The sequence below is a fragment of the Neomonachus schauinslandi genome, chromosome 1 (genome assembly GCF_002201575.2).
Source record: "Neomonachus schauinslandi chromosome 1, ASM220157v2, whole genome shotgun sequence".
NCBI classification, from domain to species: Eukaryota; Metazoa; Chordata; class Mammalia; order Carnivora; family Phocidae; genus Neomonachus; species Neomonachus schauinslandi.
Window position 1 is genome coordinate 103,541,809 of NC_058403.1, and position 18,246 is coordinate 103,560,054.

At 34.2% G+C, this 18,246-nt stretch overlaps 1 protein-coding gene across 1 annotated transcript in view; it reads right to left on the minus strand.

Annotated features, from left to right (window-relative positions):
• The window catches only part of RSRC1 (arginine and serine rich coiled-coil 1), a 411,838-nt gene that overhangs the window by 300,037 nt on the left and 93,555 nt on the right, over window positions 1–18,246 (minus strand). Inside the window, exon 4 of the mRNA XM_044915060.1 lies at window positions 9,064–9,237. Within this exon, the coding sequence (XP_044770995.1) occupies window positions 9,064–9,237 (174 nt within the window). The remainder of the gene's footprint in view (window positions 1–9,063; window positions 9,238–18,246) is intronic.

Below are 18,246 nucleotides of genomic sequence, written 5' to 3' on the forward strand. Positions count from 1 at the left end.
AACCAATGAAAATGAAAACACAACTGTTCAAAATCTTTGGGATGCAGCAAAGGCAGTCCTAAGAGGAAATTATATACCAATACAAGTCTTTCTCAAGAAACAAGAAAGGTCTCAAATACACAACCTAACCCTACACCTAAAGGAGCTGGAGAAAGAACAGCAAGTAAAGTCTAAAACCAGCAGGAGAAGGGAAATAATAAAGATCAGAGCAGAAATCAATGAAATAGAAACCAAAAGAAGAGTAGAACAGATCAATGAAACTAGGAGCTGGTTCTTTGAAAGAATTAATAAGATTGATAAACCCTTGGCCAGACTTATCAAAAAGAAAACAGAAAGGACCGAAATAAATAAAATCATGAATGAAAGAGGAGAGATCACAACCAAAACCAAAGAAATACAATTATAAGAAAACATTATGAGGAACTATATGCCAGCAAATTTTCCAGATAATCTGGAAGAAATGGATGCATTCTTAGAGATGTATCAACTACCAAAACTGAACCAGGAAGAAATAGAAAACCTGAACAGACCCATAACCAGTAAGAAAATTGAAGCAGTAATCAACAATCTCCCAACAAACAAGAGCCCAGGGCCAGATGGCTTCCCAGGGGAATTCTACCAAACATTTCAAGAAGAATTAATACCTACTCTTCTGAAACTGTTCCAAAAAATAGAAATGGAAGGAAAACTTCCAAACTCATTTTATAAGGGCAGCATTACCTTGATCCCAAAACCAAGACAAAGACCCCATCAGAAAGGAGAACTACAGACCAATATCCCCGATGAACATGGATGCAAAAATTCTCACCAAAACAGTAGCCAATAAGATCCAACAGTACATTAAAAGGATTATTCACCACAACCAAGTGGGATTTATTCCTGGGATGCAAGGTTGGTTCAACATCCACAAATCAATGTGATACAATACATTAATAAAAGAAAGAACAAGAACCATATGATATTCTCAATAGACGCAGGAAAACCATTTGACAAGGTACAGCATCCTTTCTTGATTAAAACTCTTCACAGTGCAGGGATAGAGAGTACATACCTCAATATCATAAAAGCCATCTATGAAAAACCTACAGTGAATATCATACTCAATGGGAAAAAACTGAGAGCTGTTGCCCTAAGGTCAGGAACACGGCCAGGATGTCCACTATCACCACTGCTATTCAACGTAGTACTAGAAGTCCTAGCCTCAGCAATCAGACAACAAAAAGAAATAAAAGGCATCCGAATCAGCAAAGAAGAAGTCAAACTCTCACTCTTTGCAGATGATATGATACTTTATGTGGAAAACCCAAAAGACTCCACCCCAAAACTGCTAGAACTCATACAGGAATTCAGTAAAGTGGCAGGATATAAAATCAATGCACAGAAATCAGTTGCATTTCTATACACCAACAAGACAGAAGAAAGAGAAATTAAGGGGTCGATCCCATTTACCACTGTGCCCAAAACCATAAGATACCTAGGAATAAATCTAACCAAAGAGGCAAAGAATCTGTACTCAGAAAACTGTAGAATACTCATGAAAGAAACTGAGGAAGACACAAAGAAATGGAAAAACGTTCCATGCTCATGTATTGGAAGAACAAATATTGTGAAAATGTCTGTGCTACCTAGAACAATCCACACATTTAATGCAATCCCTATCAAAATACCATCCACTTTTCTCAAAGAAATGGAACTAATAATCCTAAAATTTGTATGGAACCAGAAAAGACCCCGAATAGCCAGAGGAATGTCGAAAAAGAAAAACAAAGCTGGTGGCATCACAATTCCGGACTTCAAGCTCTATTACAAAGCTGTCATCATCAAGACAGTATGGTACTGGCACAAAAACAGACACATAGATCAGTGGAACAGAACAGAGAGCCCAAAAATGGACCCTCAACTCTATGGTCAACTAAACTGTGACAAACCTGCAAAGAATGTCCAGTGGAAAAAAGACAGTCTCTTCAACAAATGAGTGCTGGAAAAATTGGACAGCCACATGCAGAAGAATGAAACTGGACTATTTCCTTATCCCAAACACAAAAACAGACTCAAAATGGATGAAAGACCTAAATGTGAGACAGGAATCCATCCAAATCCTTGAGGAGAACACAGGCAGCAACCTCTTTGACCTCAGCCGCAGCAACTTCTTCCTGCAAACATCACCAAAGGCAAGGGAAACAAGGGCAAAAGTGAACTATTGGGACTTCATCAAGATAAAAAGCTTTTGCACAGCAAAGGAAACAGTCAACAAAACCAAAAGACAACCAACAGAATGGGAGAAGATATTTGCAAATGACAAATCAGATAAAGGGCTAGTATCCAAAATCTATAAAGAACTTATCAAACTCAACACCCAAGGAACAAATAATCCAATCAAACAATGGGCAGAACACATGAACAGGCATTCCTGCAAAGAAGACATCCAAATGGCCAACAGACAAATCAAAAAGTGTTCAACATCGCTTGGCATCAGGGAAATCCAAATCAAAACCTCAATGAGATACCGCCTCACACCAGTCAGAATGGCTAAAATTAACAAGTCAGGAAATGACAGATGTTGGCGAGGATGTGGAGAAAGGGGAACCCTCCTACACTGTTGGTGGGAATGCAAGCTGGTGCAGCCATTCTGGAAAACAGTATGGAGGTTCCTCAAAAAGTTGAAAACAGAGCTACCCTAAGACCCAGCAATTGCACTACTGGGTATTTACCCCAATGATACAAATGTAGTGATCCTAAGGGGTACGTGCACCCCAATGTTTATAGCAGCAATGTCCACAATAGCCAAACTATGGAAAGAGCCTAGAAAGAGCCAACAGATGAATGGATAAAGAAGATGTGGTGTGTATACACACACACACACACACACACACACACACACACACAATGGAATATTATGCAGCCATCAAAAAAATGAATTCTTGCCAGTTGCAACAACGTGGATGGAACTAGAGGGTATTATGCTAAACGAAATAAGTCAATCAGAGAAAGGTAAGTATCACAGGATCTCACTGATATGAGGAATTTGAGAAATAAGACAGAGGATCCTAAGGGAAGGGAGGGAAAAATGACACAAGACAAAACCAGAGAGGGAGACAAACCATAAGAGACTTAATCTCAGGAAACAAACTGAGGGTTGCTGGAAGGGAGGGGGGTTGGAGGGATAGGTGAGGGACACTGGGGACGGTATGTACTATGGTGAGCTGTGAACTGTGTAAGACTGATGAATCACAGACCTGTACCCCTGAAACAAATACTACATTATATGTTAAATAAATAAATAAATAAATAAATAAATAAATAAATAAATAAATAACAGTACAATGTCACTGGTCGTATTGACATTTTTATTTACAACCAATCTTTTTTTAAAAAGATTTTATTTATTTATTTGAGAGAAAGAGAGAAAGAGCACGAGCAGGGTGAGGGGAAAGGGAGAAGCAGACTCCCCACTGAGCAGGGAGCCCGATACAGGGCTTGGTTCCAGGACCCTGGGATCACGACCTAAGCCAGAAGCAGCCACTTAACCGACTGAGCCACCAAGGTGCCCCTCACAACCAATTTTTCAAAAAAGTCTATAAAAGATGTTTTATAATAGCCAACTATACTTGATGGAGTTTGATCAAATGTTGCTAAGAACGACACAATATGAATACACAGAAGACTCAGATGGAGTGTCTAATGTTCACAATCATTAAACCAAGCTGTAATTATGAGATGTCATGACAAGTTTCATATTTCTGATTTTTGACTCTCAGTATAAGTGTGCTTAACAAAATAATGTTGTGTCCAACTTCAACATATAACTACTATTAATAAAATTTGTTTTCATATTTCACAACATTTCTATAAAATAAATACAAATAGCTAATGATACGATAAATATTTTAAGTTTTAAAAATTTGGGGGGAAGCTAATAAAAACAAAAATCTGTATCAATGTTTAAAGGCAAAATAGTCTGAAAAAGCAAATTGTATAAATGTAAAACATTGAAAATTAACATCATTAAACCATCTTCAAAAAAATGTAAGACAAGGCTCAGTTGGTGTCTTTTTCTTTTCTTTTTTTTTTAAAGATTATTTATTTATTTATTTGTGAGAGAGCATGAGCAGGGAGGGGGGAGGGGCAGCAGGAGAGGGAGAAGCAGACTCCCTGCTGAGCAGGGAGCCAGATATGGGGCTTGATCCCAGGACCCCGAGATCATGACCTGAGCTGAAGGCAGACGCTTAACCAACTGAGCCATCCAGGCGCCCCAGTTGGTGTCTTTCTTAAATTAATCCTTCATATAGTGTTATAAGGAAAGACACCTTTTAGCCCCTACAAACTCCTGATACCCTCCCAGCTTTTATTAGGCCTTCCTTATTCAGTAGCTTCAACCCTATAAGATGTAATCATTCAAATGTTCCAGGAATTCCAAGAACTATATTTAATTATCTGCTGTATTTATAAGATTTTTCAGAATTATCTAATTTGGTATCTTCTTCCTCAAAAGTTTAATAAAGAAACTCTTCCTCATCATTAGGCTCATTAAATTCTTCTTGCACATTCCTTCCTCTCCCACTTTTATTCTTCCCAATTTGTAAAATAGTCCTTTACTATTATTGTTCTTACTCTTCTTAATTTGTACTTTATAAATGTATGCTTTATATTCTATCAATTTTCATATAATATTGATATTTTCAAACTGGATTGATAAAAATAAACATTGTTATACATAAAGAAGCAGAAGTGTTATCTTCTCTTATGTGGGGAAGCAGCCAGGTTATTTAGTGTAACATAAGCTAAAATATTGTTCTTGGGTTGCTCAACCACAATGAACTAATATATAAGTCCTAATTATATGATTTGTGAATTTTTTTCCTTTTTCTCCAACCACTTTTTTCGCAAGGGGGTGAAATCATTTGGCAAGAGACAGCTCATAAAATGATCATAGAAATAAATTTAAGGACTCGAAATTTTGTGGTTTTTATTAAATATAATTCTAAATAAACATATGAAATACTATCGTAGGAAAATACGTGAGAAAGAATATAGGGAGAAAAGAAAGAACCAATCTTTTACTAATGACAGATTTTTGGCCTGATCAAAGAAAAATAAGGCACAGAAATTCTTTCAGTTCTTTTTATGTATTTTCTAGGGAAGTTTAAGCAACAGCATATCACTTGATCTCAAACATTATATCTCATCATCAATGATTATGGATTACTACAGGAATGAGGATAATGTACTGTTAAGAGTCAAAATGCTCTTGTCAGGAAACATGGATTAGAAGCCTAACTCTACCATTTACTAGCTCTATGACTACAAGTTTTCATCTATATGAAGGATAATAAAAGTTCCTATTTCATGAGACTATTATGATAAGTAAATAAGATAATGCATGTCAACTACTTAGCAAAATTCCTGATACTCAGAAAATATATTTAAAATGTTAAACACTGGGTGCCTGGGTGGCTCAGTTGGTTAAGCGACTGCCTTTGGCTCAGGTCATGATCCCGGAGTCCCGGGATCGAGTCCCGCATCGGGCTCCCTGCTCGGCGGGGAGCCTGCTTCTCCCTCTAACCCTACCCCCTCTTGCGCTCTCTCTCTCACTCTCTCTCTCTCTCAAATAAATAAATAAAATCTTTAAAAAAAAAAAAAAATATTTATAAAATGTTAAACACTTATTATTATTGTGTCCGCGGTAAACAAAGCATTTTGTTCATACCTCATGTAGACCTGATCGTATCATTACCCTACTTGCAACTTCATCAGCTTCTCACTGCCTTTAGAATTAACTCCCAACTTAACTTATAAGGTACTCCAAATACTCATTTCTCACCATTATTCCTCTTCAACTCTAAACCAAGCCTCATTAGATTTTAGTTCCTCAAATATGCCATACCCCCCTGCTTGCCTCTAAGTCCTTCCACATGAAGTTCGTTTTGCACATAACGTTCTTTCTCATCTCTTCCTTCAAGAACCACTTCTTCTGAGAGTCCTTCCCTGACATGCTGACTAGTCTGGACCAAAAAGCTTAATGTTCATGGAGATATCTTGCAACCACAATGCGTCAAGACTGAGGATGAAAGCCAACAGGTTAAGTAAGACTGGCCTGTTGGAAGAGTTAAAAAGTACCCAAATCTGCTTATCTCTAAACTCTTTGTTTTATTAGCAATAAACGTGCTCATGGGGGCACCTGGGTGGTGCAGTCAGTTAAGCCTCCAACTCTTGCCTTTGGCTCAGGCTGTGATCGCAGGGTCGTGAGATCAAGCCCCGCATCGGGCTCTGTGCTGAGCGGAGTTTCTCTCTCCCTCTCCCTCTGCCTTCCTCCCCGCTCTCTCTCTCTATAAAATAAATAAATAAATCTCTAAAAAAATTGTGCTCAAGGTTTAAGCCAGAAGCTGACAAACTACAACCTGTGGGCCAAATCTGCCAATTGCTCATTTTGTAAATAAAAGTTTTATTGCGATACAGCCATATCATTCATTTAACATTATCTGTGGCTGCCTTGGTGTTCAGTAGTTGCAACAGAGACACATGGCCTAAAAAGCCTAAACTATTTGCTATCTAGCCCTTTACTAAGAAGTCTGCTGTCCCTGGTTTAAGCTACTATTGTTTAGGTTTTGTTCATTATGGCCAAAAGCATTCTAACTCATACACTGTTTCCAAGCAAACTAGTAAACATTCATCTGATTTCACTGTAATTACTTACACATCTTCCCTTCTATCTATGCTTATTTTGCCATCTGCATGAACTCTCCAAGTAGGACTGCCTACTATTATGACCTTGTTATCAACATAGTACTTCATAAATAGAAGGCATTTAAATATTGTTGACTGAACAAGCGAACGAACGAATGAATATATCTGATCAATAACCAATCAATATTTATTAACAACTAACGTATATTAGGTACTCTAAGTGATACAAAAGAGTAAAAGATATATTCTCAGCCCTGAATGGCTTAAAAAATCAGGTCTAAGAAATAAACACATAAGCTTAAAAAAAAAAGACAAATTATTTCTGAAGCAAAGCAGGGTACATCTGTACATATATAAATACTATCATTAAATGTGTACATGACCCCCCCCCAAAAAAAATTCCTGATTTTAGATCTTACCAAAAGATAAGAATTTGGATGTCCTCGGCACAAACCACAAGAGAGAATATCCTGATACAACACCGTGACCTTATACTATGGTCCACTAAAACCATGGAAATGACTGAATCAAGCTACTCAACAGCTTTTTGACATTGGTTCCCAGAGCCCTTCAACTGACACCTCTTGTTTTGATCTTGTTCATCCCCTTTGTTGAGATTTAAAAAATAATGAAGAATACAACATTATTACCTTGTAAATCTGTCATCCAGGATTTAGTCCCTCGAACATAATCGCCACTGAGTTCAATCTGTAAAACTGGCCCAAACTTTCAAGATTGATGTCACCATATTAGAATCTTTCCTGAAACCACCCAACCTCCCTTTTTTATCCATGCACTCATTTTTCTTACCTTTAAAATCTCCATAATAATGCTTTATGTAATATTAATTTTATACAACTGTGTAATTATTCTGGTGAAGTGGAAAGCAAATATTTAATGACTACCAGAAAGCATAGTCACTCTTCTCATAGCCACATAACATCTAAAGTATAAACCAAAAGAAAAACAAAAAAGGGACAAGGAGCAAGGTAGTTCCTTGACTGACATAATTATTCATCCTCTTGGCCCATATTTTCCAGTCTCAAAAAGCCATTCTCTATCCTCTCTTCAAATCTATTATCCTCCTGACTTTCTCCCTCTCTCAATAGATTTCTCTCATATCCTCTCTGATCTTAATTCCACTCTACCACTCTAGCTAACTCAGCCTCCCTATCCTTATGGCCAGATATCCAACCCCATCTCCGCTCCTATAACATTCAACAATCCTTAAAACTAGAAAAAGACAGAACTCGGAATTTTGCAGGACCACAACTGCTCGGTGTGCATTAAAAGTTGTGAGGTCATCAGGAAAAAGAAAGTCATATAATAATACTATCCTCTTCCAAAGTCCACCACACATTTATCATTTCAAAGAATCTGACAGGTTTTATAGTATCACTGTAAATCTGGAAATAAAAAATAAACACACAGACAACTGTGAAAAAGAAAAGGATGAGAGATGAGTTCCATATCCTTTAATAAATTTAATTCTTCATAGAATCAAGATCTCAAGGAACTACATTTAAGATCCTGACAAGCTCTTTGATTTAACACTGAAAACTGATACATTACAGATAAACGCTTTAGTACTGAAGTATTACAGTGAATATACATGGGGTGTTGAAAGACTCACAAAGGGGGATAAATTCCGAGATGTTCTACCTTTTATAATAAAAGAGACCAATGTCAGTTTTGAATAAAACAAACAAGAAGCTATAATTCAAACTACAAACCAAGATTTTGTTTCATTTTAACATTTTCTAATTTAACAAACAGTTATCAATGGATTTCAACCTCCAACTGGACAAAGTTAGACTAATTGTTTCAATAAACCGATTCCAGAAAAAATAAATTCTGGGTCTCACACACACATACACTCACTCTAACACACACACAAACACACCCCTAACAGTGGTCAAGTCCCATTCTATATAGAAAGAAGTCTAACCAATAGTAAATCACATGGTTCCCTACCTTCGTTTTACTTTTACCCTTTTCCCCTAACAGCTTTACAATAAATTAATAGACATTTTTAATCATGAGCTAGTCTTTAAATTTTAAAATCATATTCATGGTAAGGAAATTGAATGTAGAACTTTCCTAAAGAATTATGTAAATTTTCTTTTACTGACATACTAAGCTTTGATCATGCCATTTATTTTGTTTCTAAAATTTGTTATATAAGTCTTAAATGAAAACAGGAATATAAAGGAAGCACAGTAAAAGTCTGAGATAACCATTTTGATTTATCCTTTCTTCTTTATGTAATGTATTTTCCTCTTTTGTCAATCTAAGAAAAATCTCAGAGAATGAAAATTTAGTTTGAATATTGCCATGGAATCACTGAGTCATCACTACTTAAGATTTGTTTCAACTTACCCACGTTTGATGTTGTGTAATTCCTTATCCTTGCATTTATCCTTCTCCTTTTCTCTTTTCTCCTTGTCTCTGCCTTTACGTCGTTCTCTATCCCGAGATCGACTACGGGTTCTTCGGTGACTGGACCTTTCACTGCTTCGACTATGGGACCGTGGACGAGGTCTTGACCGGGACCTATATTAAGTAGATTTTATTACATTCATTTAGTGTATATTTTGTATTATGAAATGCAAATATTCTTAAAAACTATCTAAAAGGATTTAGTTTTTAGTTATGGATTTGGTAACTAAATAACTGTGTGAAGTAAACATCTGTATAGGATTCTTTATGAATAAATACACTCAATTAAAATGACATGAGGGAAATACATGTTGCCAACTTTAGAGGAAATTAAGGTTTGGTCAAAAAATGTCTGCAAGTATAAGTCTTAAAGGTTCAAATCGAGTCTTGATTACTCAAGTCTCCTCAAATAATATAACAAATCTAAATGTATTCAAAAATAGTGTCTTCCCTATCTCTATAATCTTGGCTTCCATATCTATTCAACTTCTTTTCTTACATCTATTACAATAAAACTATTACTCTCCTCCACCCTTATCCAGCTATTCTTTGTATTAAATGACAGTATAAGCTGGGATATACTGTAGTTTTTTTAAAAAGTAAAGATTTCAAATCCTGCTTATAGTACTGAAAGAAAGCCTCTACCAGACTTATCTTATAGATAACTATACAAAACAACTACCTAAACGCACTTTTGGATACTGACCAAAGAAGTCAGATTCTATAGGGGGCCAACACTTGGGAAAAGAACAGAGCAATAAGAAAGTTTCCCATTTTATATCAGCTTCTTTTCTGAAGGCAAGGCTAACTCTGTGCCATTCAGGGCAGCTAAAACTCCAACAAAAAACTTCAGGATTTCTGTCCTAAAAAAACAGAAGAAAGACTCAGCAACCACTGGAAAAGGAAAAGGAAAGGGGAATCCTAAAAAAGAGTGAGAAGAGAAAGCCAAAAATTCTATATGTAAACACTACTCAAGTCCCAGGCTGAACCCTACATTATGCATAGGAGGGGAAAACTCCACAGATAGCTAAGGATAAAAGAACTGAAAACATCAAATGTCCCTGAAGAGACAGGATTTTTACAATTTTAATTCAACTAACTTTCCTGCTAGAACAAACAACTAACAAACAAAAAAAATCAGTATTCTTTAGAGGAATAAAACAGAACTCAGTGTATTCAAAAATGTGACATTCGCCATGTCCAGGATAATATCCAAAATTACTAGATAATACAACAAGGCGTGAAAAATGTGATCCAATCTCGAAAGAAAAGATAATCAATGGAGATTAACCCTGAGATAAGCCAAATCTTAGAATTAGCACAAGGATTTTTAAAAAGTATAACTATACTTGCAATAAATACAAAGAAATCTCAGCAGAAAAACTAGAAAATGAAAAAAAATGAAATTCTATAACTAAAAAATATAATATCTGAAATTTAAATTATGCTGAATGAGATTAAAATCTACTAAACACTAATGAGATTAGTAACAACAGAGGAAAGACTCTGTATACTTGAAAATAAATCAATCAACATTACCCAATCCAACAGACTAAGAGGAAAAAAGACTGTCAATAATAAAAACAGATCCTCCAGGGTCTCTGTGACAATATCCAAATGTCTAACATGTTTATTTAAACCCAAAAGTAGAGAACATAATAAGATAGAAAACAACTTTTTTGTGGTGGCCAAAATTTCCCCAAATTTAGTGAAAGACAAATTTTCAGGTCCTGGAAGTTTAGTGAATGCCAAGATAAATATGGAGAACCATGACTACTGATGAAACTGATGAAAACTAAAAGTAAAGAGAAATCTTGAAAGAAAAGTAAAAAGAAATCTTGAAAAAAAACTGACACATTACAAGCAAGAAAGAGAGCAATGATATCCATTACTGCTGGCTTCTCATCAGATACAGTGGAGATCAGAAGACAGTAGAACGAAGTTCTTAACGTGGTGAAAGAAAAAAAAACAATCAGCCCAGAATTTTATTTTTAGCAAAAATATCCCTCAAAAAATGAAAGTAAAATGAAGACATTTTTAAGATAAAGGGAAGAATAAACCATAATCATCAATAGTAAATCTGTATTACATTAAGTTCTAAAGAGAAGGCTGAAGAGAATGATGACAGATGAAAACTTGGGATCTTTAGGAAAGAATGAAGACCACTGGAAATGCTAAATATATGTGGAAATATTAAAAACTACTTCCCTTAATTTATTTAAAATATATATATGTGCTTGGGTGCCAGTCACTAAGTGTTTGACTCTCAATCTTGGCTCAGGTCTTGATCTCAGGGTCATTGAGTTCAAGGCCTGCATTGGGCTCCATGTCAGGCATGGAGCTTACTTAAAAAAAAAAAAAATACATGTGTGTGTGTGTGTGTGGCACACATGTGGGCTTAAAGTAAAAATTACAGTGTTTCATTGTAGAGCTTATAATGAAGGTAGATATAATACATATAATCTCTATAAAATAAAACACATGGCATGTAAATGGAGACCATACAGTTATAAGGTTTCTGTATTTCATATGAATGGTGAAATAGTAACTCTAAGTACAATGAAATGGTAAGGGGGTGTTGTAATCCTTAGAAAAAGAAATGCAAATATGTATAGGTAAAAAGCCAAAGGATGAGATAAACAAGAATTCTTAAAAATATTCAATAATCCTCTGCATGGAGCACTGGGTGCACAAACAATGAATCATGGAACACTATATCTAAAACTAATGATGTAATGTATGGGGAGTAACATAACAATAAAAAAATTTAAAAAAAGAAAAAAAAGAAAAAAAAATTCAATAATCCAAAAGGAGGCTGGAAAAGAAGTACAAAGAAAAATCAGAGGGACAAACATAAAAATTTAAAATAAAATAATATACAATATTATATAAAATAAATATTATGTGTATATAAAATACGTAAAACAAAATACATTAAAGTACGCATATAAAATACATAAAATAGATATATATCAGATGGTAGACTTAAATCCAAATATATAAATAAATATCTTATATTAATAGAATCAATACTTTAATTAAAAACAGTTTGTCCTTCTTTAAAAAAAAGGGTGGGGGGCACCTGGGTGGCTTAGTTGTTAAGCATCTGCCTTTGACTCAGGTCATGATCCCAGGGTCCTGGGACCGAGCCCCACATTGGGCTCCCTGCTCAGCGGGAAGCCTGCTTCTCCCTCTCCCATTCCCCCTGCTTGTGTTCCTGCTCTTGCTCTCTCTCTCTCTCTGTCAAATAAATAAATAAAATCTTAAAAAAAAAAAAAAAAGAAGAAGAAGAACTTGTCCTGGGGTGCCTGGGTGGCTTAGTCTGTTAGGTGTCTGACTCTTGATTTTGGCTCAGGTTTGTGAGATGAGCCCCGAGTTGGACTGTGCGCTGGGAGTGCAGCCTGCTTAAGATTTTCTCTCCCTCTCCCTCTGCCCCTCCACCCCTTTACTCTCTAAGAAAAAAAAAAAAAAAAAAAACCTTGTCCAAATGAATCAAAAGGCAACACACAACTACATGCTATCTACAAGATATTTACTTTAAATTTACAGACACAGGTTGAAAGTAATGGCTAAAAATAGATATATCATGCAAACAGTAAGCACAGGAAGGGTGGAATGAATATATTAATATCAGATAAATTAGACTTGAGAAACTAAAAGTATCACCAAAAAAAAAAAAAATAGATACTTCATCATGATCAAAGGATCAATTCATAAGTAGAAATCATACAAAATGTTTACCTTACCATAACAGAATTAAACTAGAGTTTAATAACAATAAAATATCTAGAAAAAGATAGAGAAATTAAATACTCTTCTAAATAATTCATTAGAAATCATAAGAAAAATTAGAAAATATTTTGAACTGAATGACAGTGAAAATACAAATAGGAAAATTTATAAGATGAGCTAAAAGCAATGTTTAGAGGTAATCTTATAGCTTTAAATGTTTATATTAAAAAAGAAGAAAGGTCTAAAATCAAATGCCTAAGGTTTCATCTTAAGATGCCAGAAAAAGAAGAGCAAAAAGTAAACCCAAAGTAGGGAGAAGGAAGGAAACATTAAAGAGCAAAAATCAATAGAATAGAAAGCAATAATGAAAAAAAGCCAAAATCTGGTTCTCTGAGAATACCTACATATTTGGTAAATCCTTAGCTAGACTAAACAAGCAAAATAGAAAAGAGCAAACACAAATTACTCCCCCAAAGGATGACAGAGAGATTGCATAAATGAGACCTGGGTATTTAGGACATATGTAGGTCTTGAAGAGAATTATATGGGTTGCAACAATAGTAATGCCTATCTTCTTTCATCCCTAACTGGTTTACTCAGTGAATGAAGAGCAATATTATATGATAAAGTCACACACATTTTTTAATATATGATTTTGAGAAGTTACAATATTTCTTGCTATGATGAAAACATGGGTTTATTATCCTAATTTATAAAAATTAAATTTCTATCATTTTCTCTTTAAGTTTGATTGCTCCTTCTCTTAATTTTGACACAGGACTTCTTTCCACATAAAGTTTTAATTTATCCTGACAATTTATTTCCCCCACAAATGTTAGTTTATTCATTTCTAATTAAATCTATTATATGTGAATATATAGAAATTTTAACAGATTATTCTAAAATCTTTGACCAGTAATCATATAAAATTTAAAGTTTTCTATTAAAAGAACGTAATAATAATAAAAATGGAGAGGGGCCTTTTTTGTGATAGCCTCAACCACTATACATATATATTTTATGTATATACACAGAGTATATTATTTTAATTTGGTTCTACATTGTTCAGGACCAAAATATGATTCTTGCAATTAGTTTTCATTTAACTAGTGAAAATGCGGAGTATAAAAGACAAGTTAACATAGTTTAAACTCTAACAACAAAACTAAGTTTCTCTTTTTTAATGAATCTTTAATGTAAGCTCATTTCTTAGTGGTTTGCCCTTTTGTAAAAAAATACACTGACAAAAATGTGCAACCATTTGTGGTTTACAAATGAGGTGGATTTGGGTGAAATCATGTTTTCTCACTGTATCTTAAAAAACAGATGTATCTGCTATTAATATACCCAAAGTTATACAAGTATTAAGTTAAAAAAAAATAAAGGATTTCTTATATAGTGGTGTCCTCAAACAAGTTATTTCCTCTCTGGGCATCTGTTTCCTTATCTACAAAAGGGAGATAATAACTACCTTTCAGGGTTACCTAACTGAATTGTGAGATAGCAGACAAGTGATTTGGGAGCAGGCAGGCACCGAGAAAGACATAACTTAGGGATGTGCTAATCTGAATGAATGAGTAAAATCTGAATCGGAAGCATATTAAGTATGTTTCCCTCATGCTATAGCTAATCCAGTAAAGAGAACCATTTTGATTTTGATAAACCTTTAAAATCTTAAAGCTGGCATAAGGATTACTCAAGTTTCAATATATTTCTTTTATACAGGAAGGTAAGGAATGATAACCTTGGCCAACAATCCATGTCTTCTCCCCAGGAAACCCACAGAAGCCAAATACATGATCGTCACAGATTTGCTATTAACAAGAAAATCACATCACCTATCATATAAGCTTTTGAAGAATAAAAGGGGATATTTTTGAGAGTCGAGACGGGCACAGTAACATAAAGACAACAGGCCTAAATTGGCACTGCCCCAGAGAAACCAGAAAGTAGGATTACTCTACCACCACCACAGCAAAGCTAGATACCACAATTAGAGGCCTTCTATCAATTACTATCTGCCCACCCTCCCACAGCACCTACTTTCCAAATCTCTATTCCTCCCAATATCCTCAATTCATTAAAAACACACAATTATCTCCAAACTCATCTCATGGTTTTCCCTAACACAAACATTATGCTGTAGAAAACCTATGACTGCCATTCTCCAAAACATCTTGCCCATTATTCACCATATGTGAATATATGCAACCCATGCCATTTTGGAATGTTGCTGATGTGGCTCAAAGAACTATGATAGCAACAGCAGATCTGAAAGTTAAGCCATCCATGATGTCAAATTTAAAGAAAGTAAGAAGTTTTAAAATATCACAGTATGCAATATAAGCTACTGGGCTTTTCCCCTCTAATGTTTTAATGTTTTTATTTTAATTATCATAGTATAGGCCTCTTAATTTTGCTTATAGGCTACAAGAAGCAAAAAATTACTCCAGAGAGAATACAGGGGGAAAAGATTAAGTCCGAAATACAGGCAAAATAACATTATTAAAGGCTGTTTAAAAGGACCACAAAATTCAAACAAAGATTTAAAATGAATTAAGCTGCTGACTTCTTAGTTGTCATGAGAATTACTTTATATAATATCTTACACATATGAACAACTCCATTTACTTTATTAAGTAACTTTATATATTTGAAGGATCTCCATCAAGAAGAAAGTATCAGATCACAGTAAAGAGATTTCCTACCCTGACCAAACAAAAAAGTTAAAGTACACTAAAATTTAAGATGTTATTTGTCCCTTGTTCATTAAATAAATACCATTCCGATAAATCACTCTGGAAGTCTCTAGAGTACCATAACCAAAATGGAGATATATCATAAAGCAAAGAAACATTTGATAAAAAATGTGGCACTCTAGAACACATAATATATAAGCAATAAATGGACAGCAGATGTCCTATTATACCAGATAAATGCTTTCAATATCTACAGAATAGGAACAATCACCATAACATCCCTACATAAAATGAATTACTGCCCTCAAAAACCAATACGTCAAGTTTCTTAATTGGCTAATAAGTTCTAAACACATGTAATCAAAACAAATATCCTAATATTTTATCTTTCAAAAAAAACACCAATACTTCAAATAGTCTCTTAAGTAGAGTTCTATAAATAAAGACTATATTTACCATAAAGTAAAACTATACTTAAATTTTAAAATTATACATTGAATAAATTAACATGAATTCCATGTCAGAATGACATTTTGAACATGGATATCTACTTTCACACCCAACTGAAATCCAACAAAAAAACATAACCACAGGGGGAATTTTTTTTTTTTTTAATGTACACTCTAAGAAAGAAATATCCTATGAAAAGGGAAGCGTCCACTGGTGGCTCAGGGCTCCGTAAAACAAGATGTCATCAAAGGATCTGAAAACAAACTTAACTTTTCCCATAAAGTTCCCCATTTATTAAAGAAACTCCATTTCACTGTATTAATAATGTACAGTGCCACTCAAGAAACCTTGTAAAGTCACCTAAAACCTTTAGTCCATTCACAGAATTGCCTATTACTGCTGATCCAGGATAATTCTGCACATTATCATGAACAACAACAACAAAAGGAATCAACATCCATACAAAGCAACTACAATTGAGCCTTAACAGGTTTGAACTGTGCAGGACCACTTATATGTAGATTTTTTTTCAATAGATGCAGTACAGTACTGTAAATGTATTTTTCTTATGATTTTCTTAATAACATTTTCTTTTTTCTAGCTTACTTTATTATATGAATACAGTATACAACATATAACATACAAAATATGTGCTAACCAATTGTTTATGTTATCAATAAGGCTTTTGATCAACAGTAGGATATTAGTAGTTAAGTTTGGAGGGAGTCAAAAATTTTATGTAGATTTTTGACTGCATGGTGGACTGGCACCCCAAGAGTCAACAATATTAAAAAAACAACAACAAAGTTAGAATCAAATATGCCCCACAAAAATACCCACAAAGCAGAGGAGTCTATAACATAATATTCCAACATTAATTAAATATAGCATAGAAGAGATACGTTACTGATAAAAATTCAAGAAAAAGAATGAATCATGGAACACTACATCAAAAATTAATGATGTAATGTATGGTTATTAACATAATAAAAAATTAAAGAAAAAAGAATACTCTGATCAACTCACTAACAACGAAAGAAAGTCACATTGGCATCAGTCTTCTCAAATGCAAGATAAATGGCAAAACAATGGCTTTAATTTTCCTTGAGGAGCTCAAGGGGGGAAACTGTGTTCACAATGTTGTATCTAGGCAAGTTATTCTTCAAGTATCAAAACTATAGAAAAAAAGTGATAAAAGTACTAATTTATGTTAGACTCTAATAAGTCAAGGACATGCTACAATTTCCAGGTTAAGCACTCAAAGTAAATTAAAAGAATGTAAGCTAACAAGCTAAAAAGAAAATGCAATAACATTAAACCAAAGAAGGTAAGAAAGAAGGGGAAAAAATAGAAAATGGATTGGAACAAATAGAAAACAAAGAAGAGAGATTTAAATCCAAATATAACAGTAATCAATCAATAAATAGACTAAATAGCACAATTGAAAGAAAAAGGCTGTCAGACTGAAAAAAGCAAATTATAGACAGCTTTCAAAATGAACACATTAAATATAAAACAAAGTGTGAAAGTAAAAGTATGGGAAAAATATCATGCAAGCACTAAAAAAAGAAAAATGAGATAATGTCAATATCGATAGACTTCAATGTAAGAAATATTTGTAGAAATAGAGACATTGCATGATGATGAGGTCACTCCAAAAAGAATACAAAACAATTTTGAACTTGCAAGTCTACAATCAGGATTTGTCTGTGAGTTCTTTCAGTAACTAATAAAATAAGAAGGTGTTGCGGGGTGGGGAGAAGGTAAGATATAAGATTTGAACAAATGGTAGTTAAATTCACTTATTTAACTACATCCCCAAACTGTGTAATATTCATTCTAAACATGTGTGTCTGTTATACTTCTTAAAATAAACCTATGATGTGCCATAAAGCTAATCTTAATACATTTCAAAAATGAAAGGTGTTCAGGGGCGCCTGGCTGGCTCACTAGGTAGAGCATGTGACTCTTGATCTCACGGTTGTGAGTTCGAGCCCCACATTGGGTGTAGACATTACTTAAAAATAAAATCTTTAAAAAAAAAAATGAAAGAGTTCAGATTATGTTCTGTGACTACAGTGAAATTAAGCAAGAAAAAAACAAGACAACTAGAAAAGCCTCTAAATGTTTGGAAATAATTTTTCAATATAACCCATGGGAAAGAGGAAATTACAATAGATATTTTTTAAATATTTGAACTGAATAAAAACTAAAATATGGCATATCAAAAGTATGTAGGCTA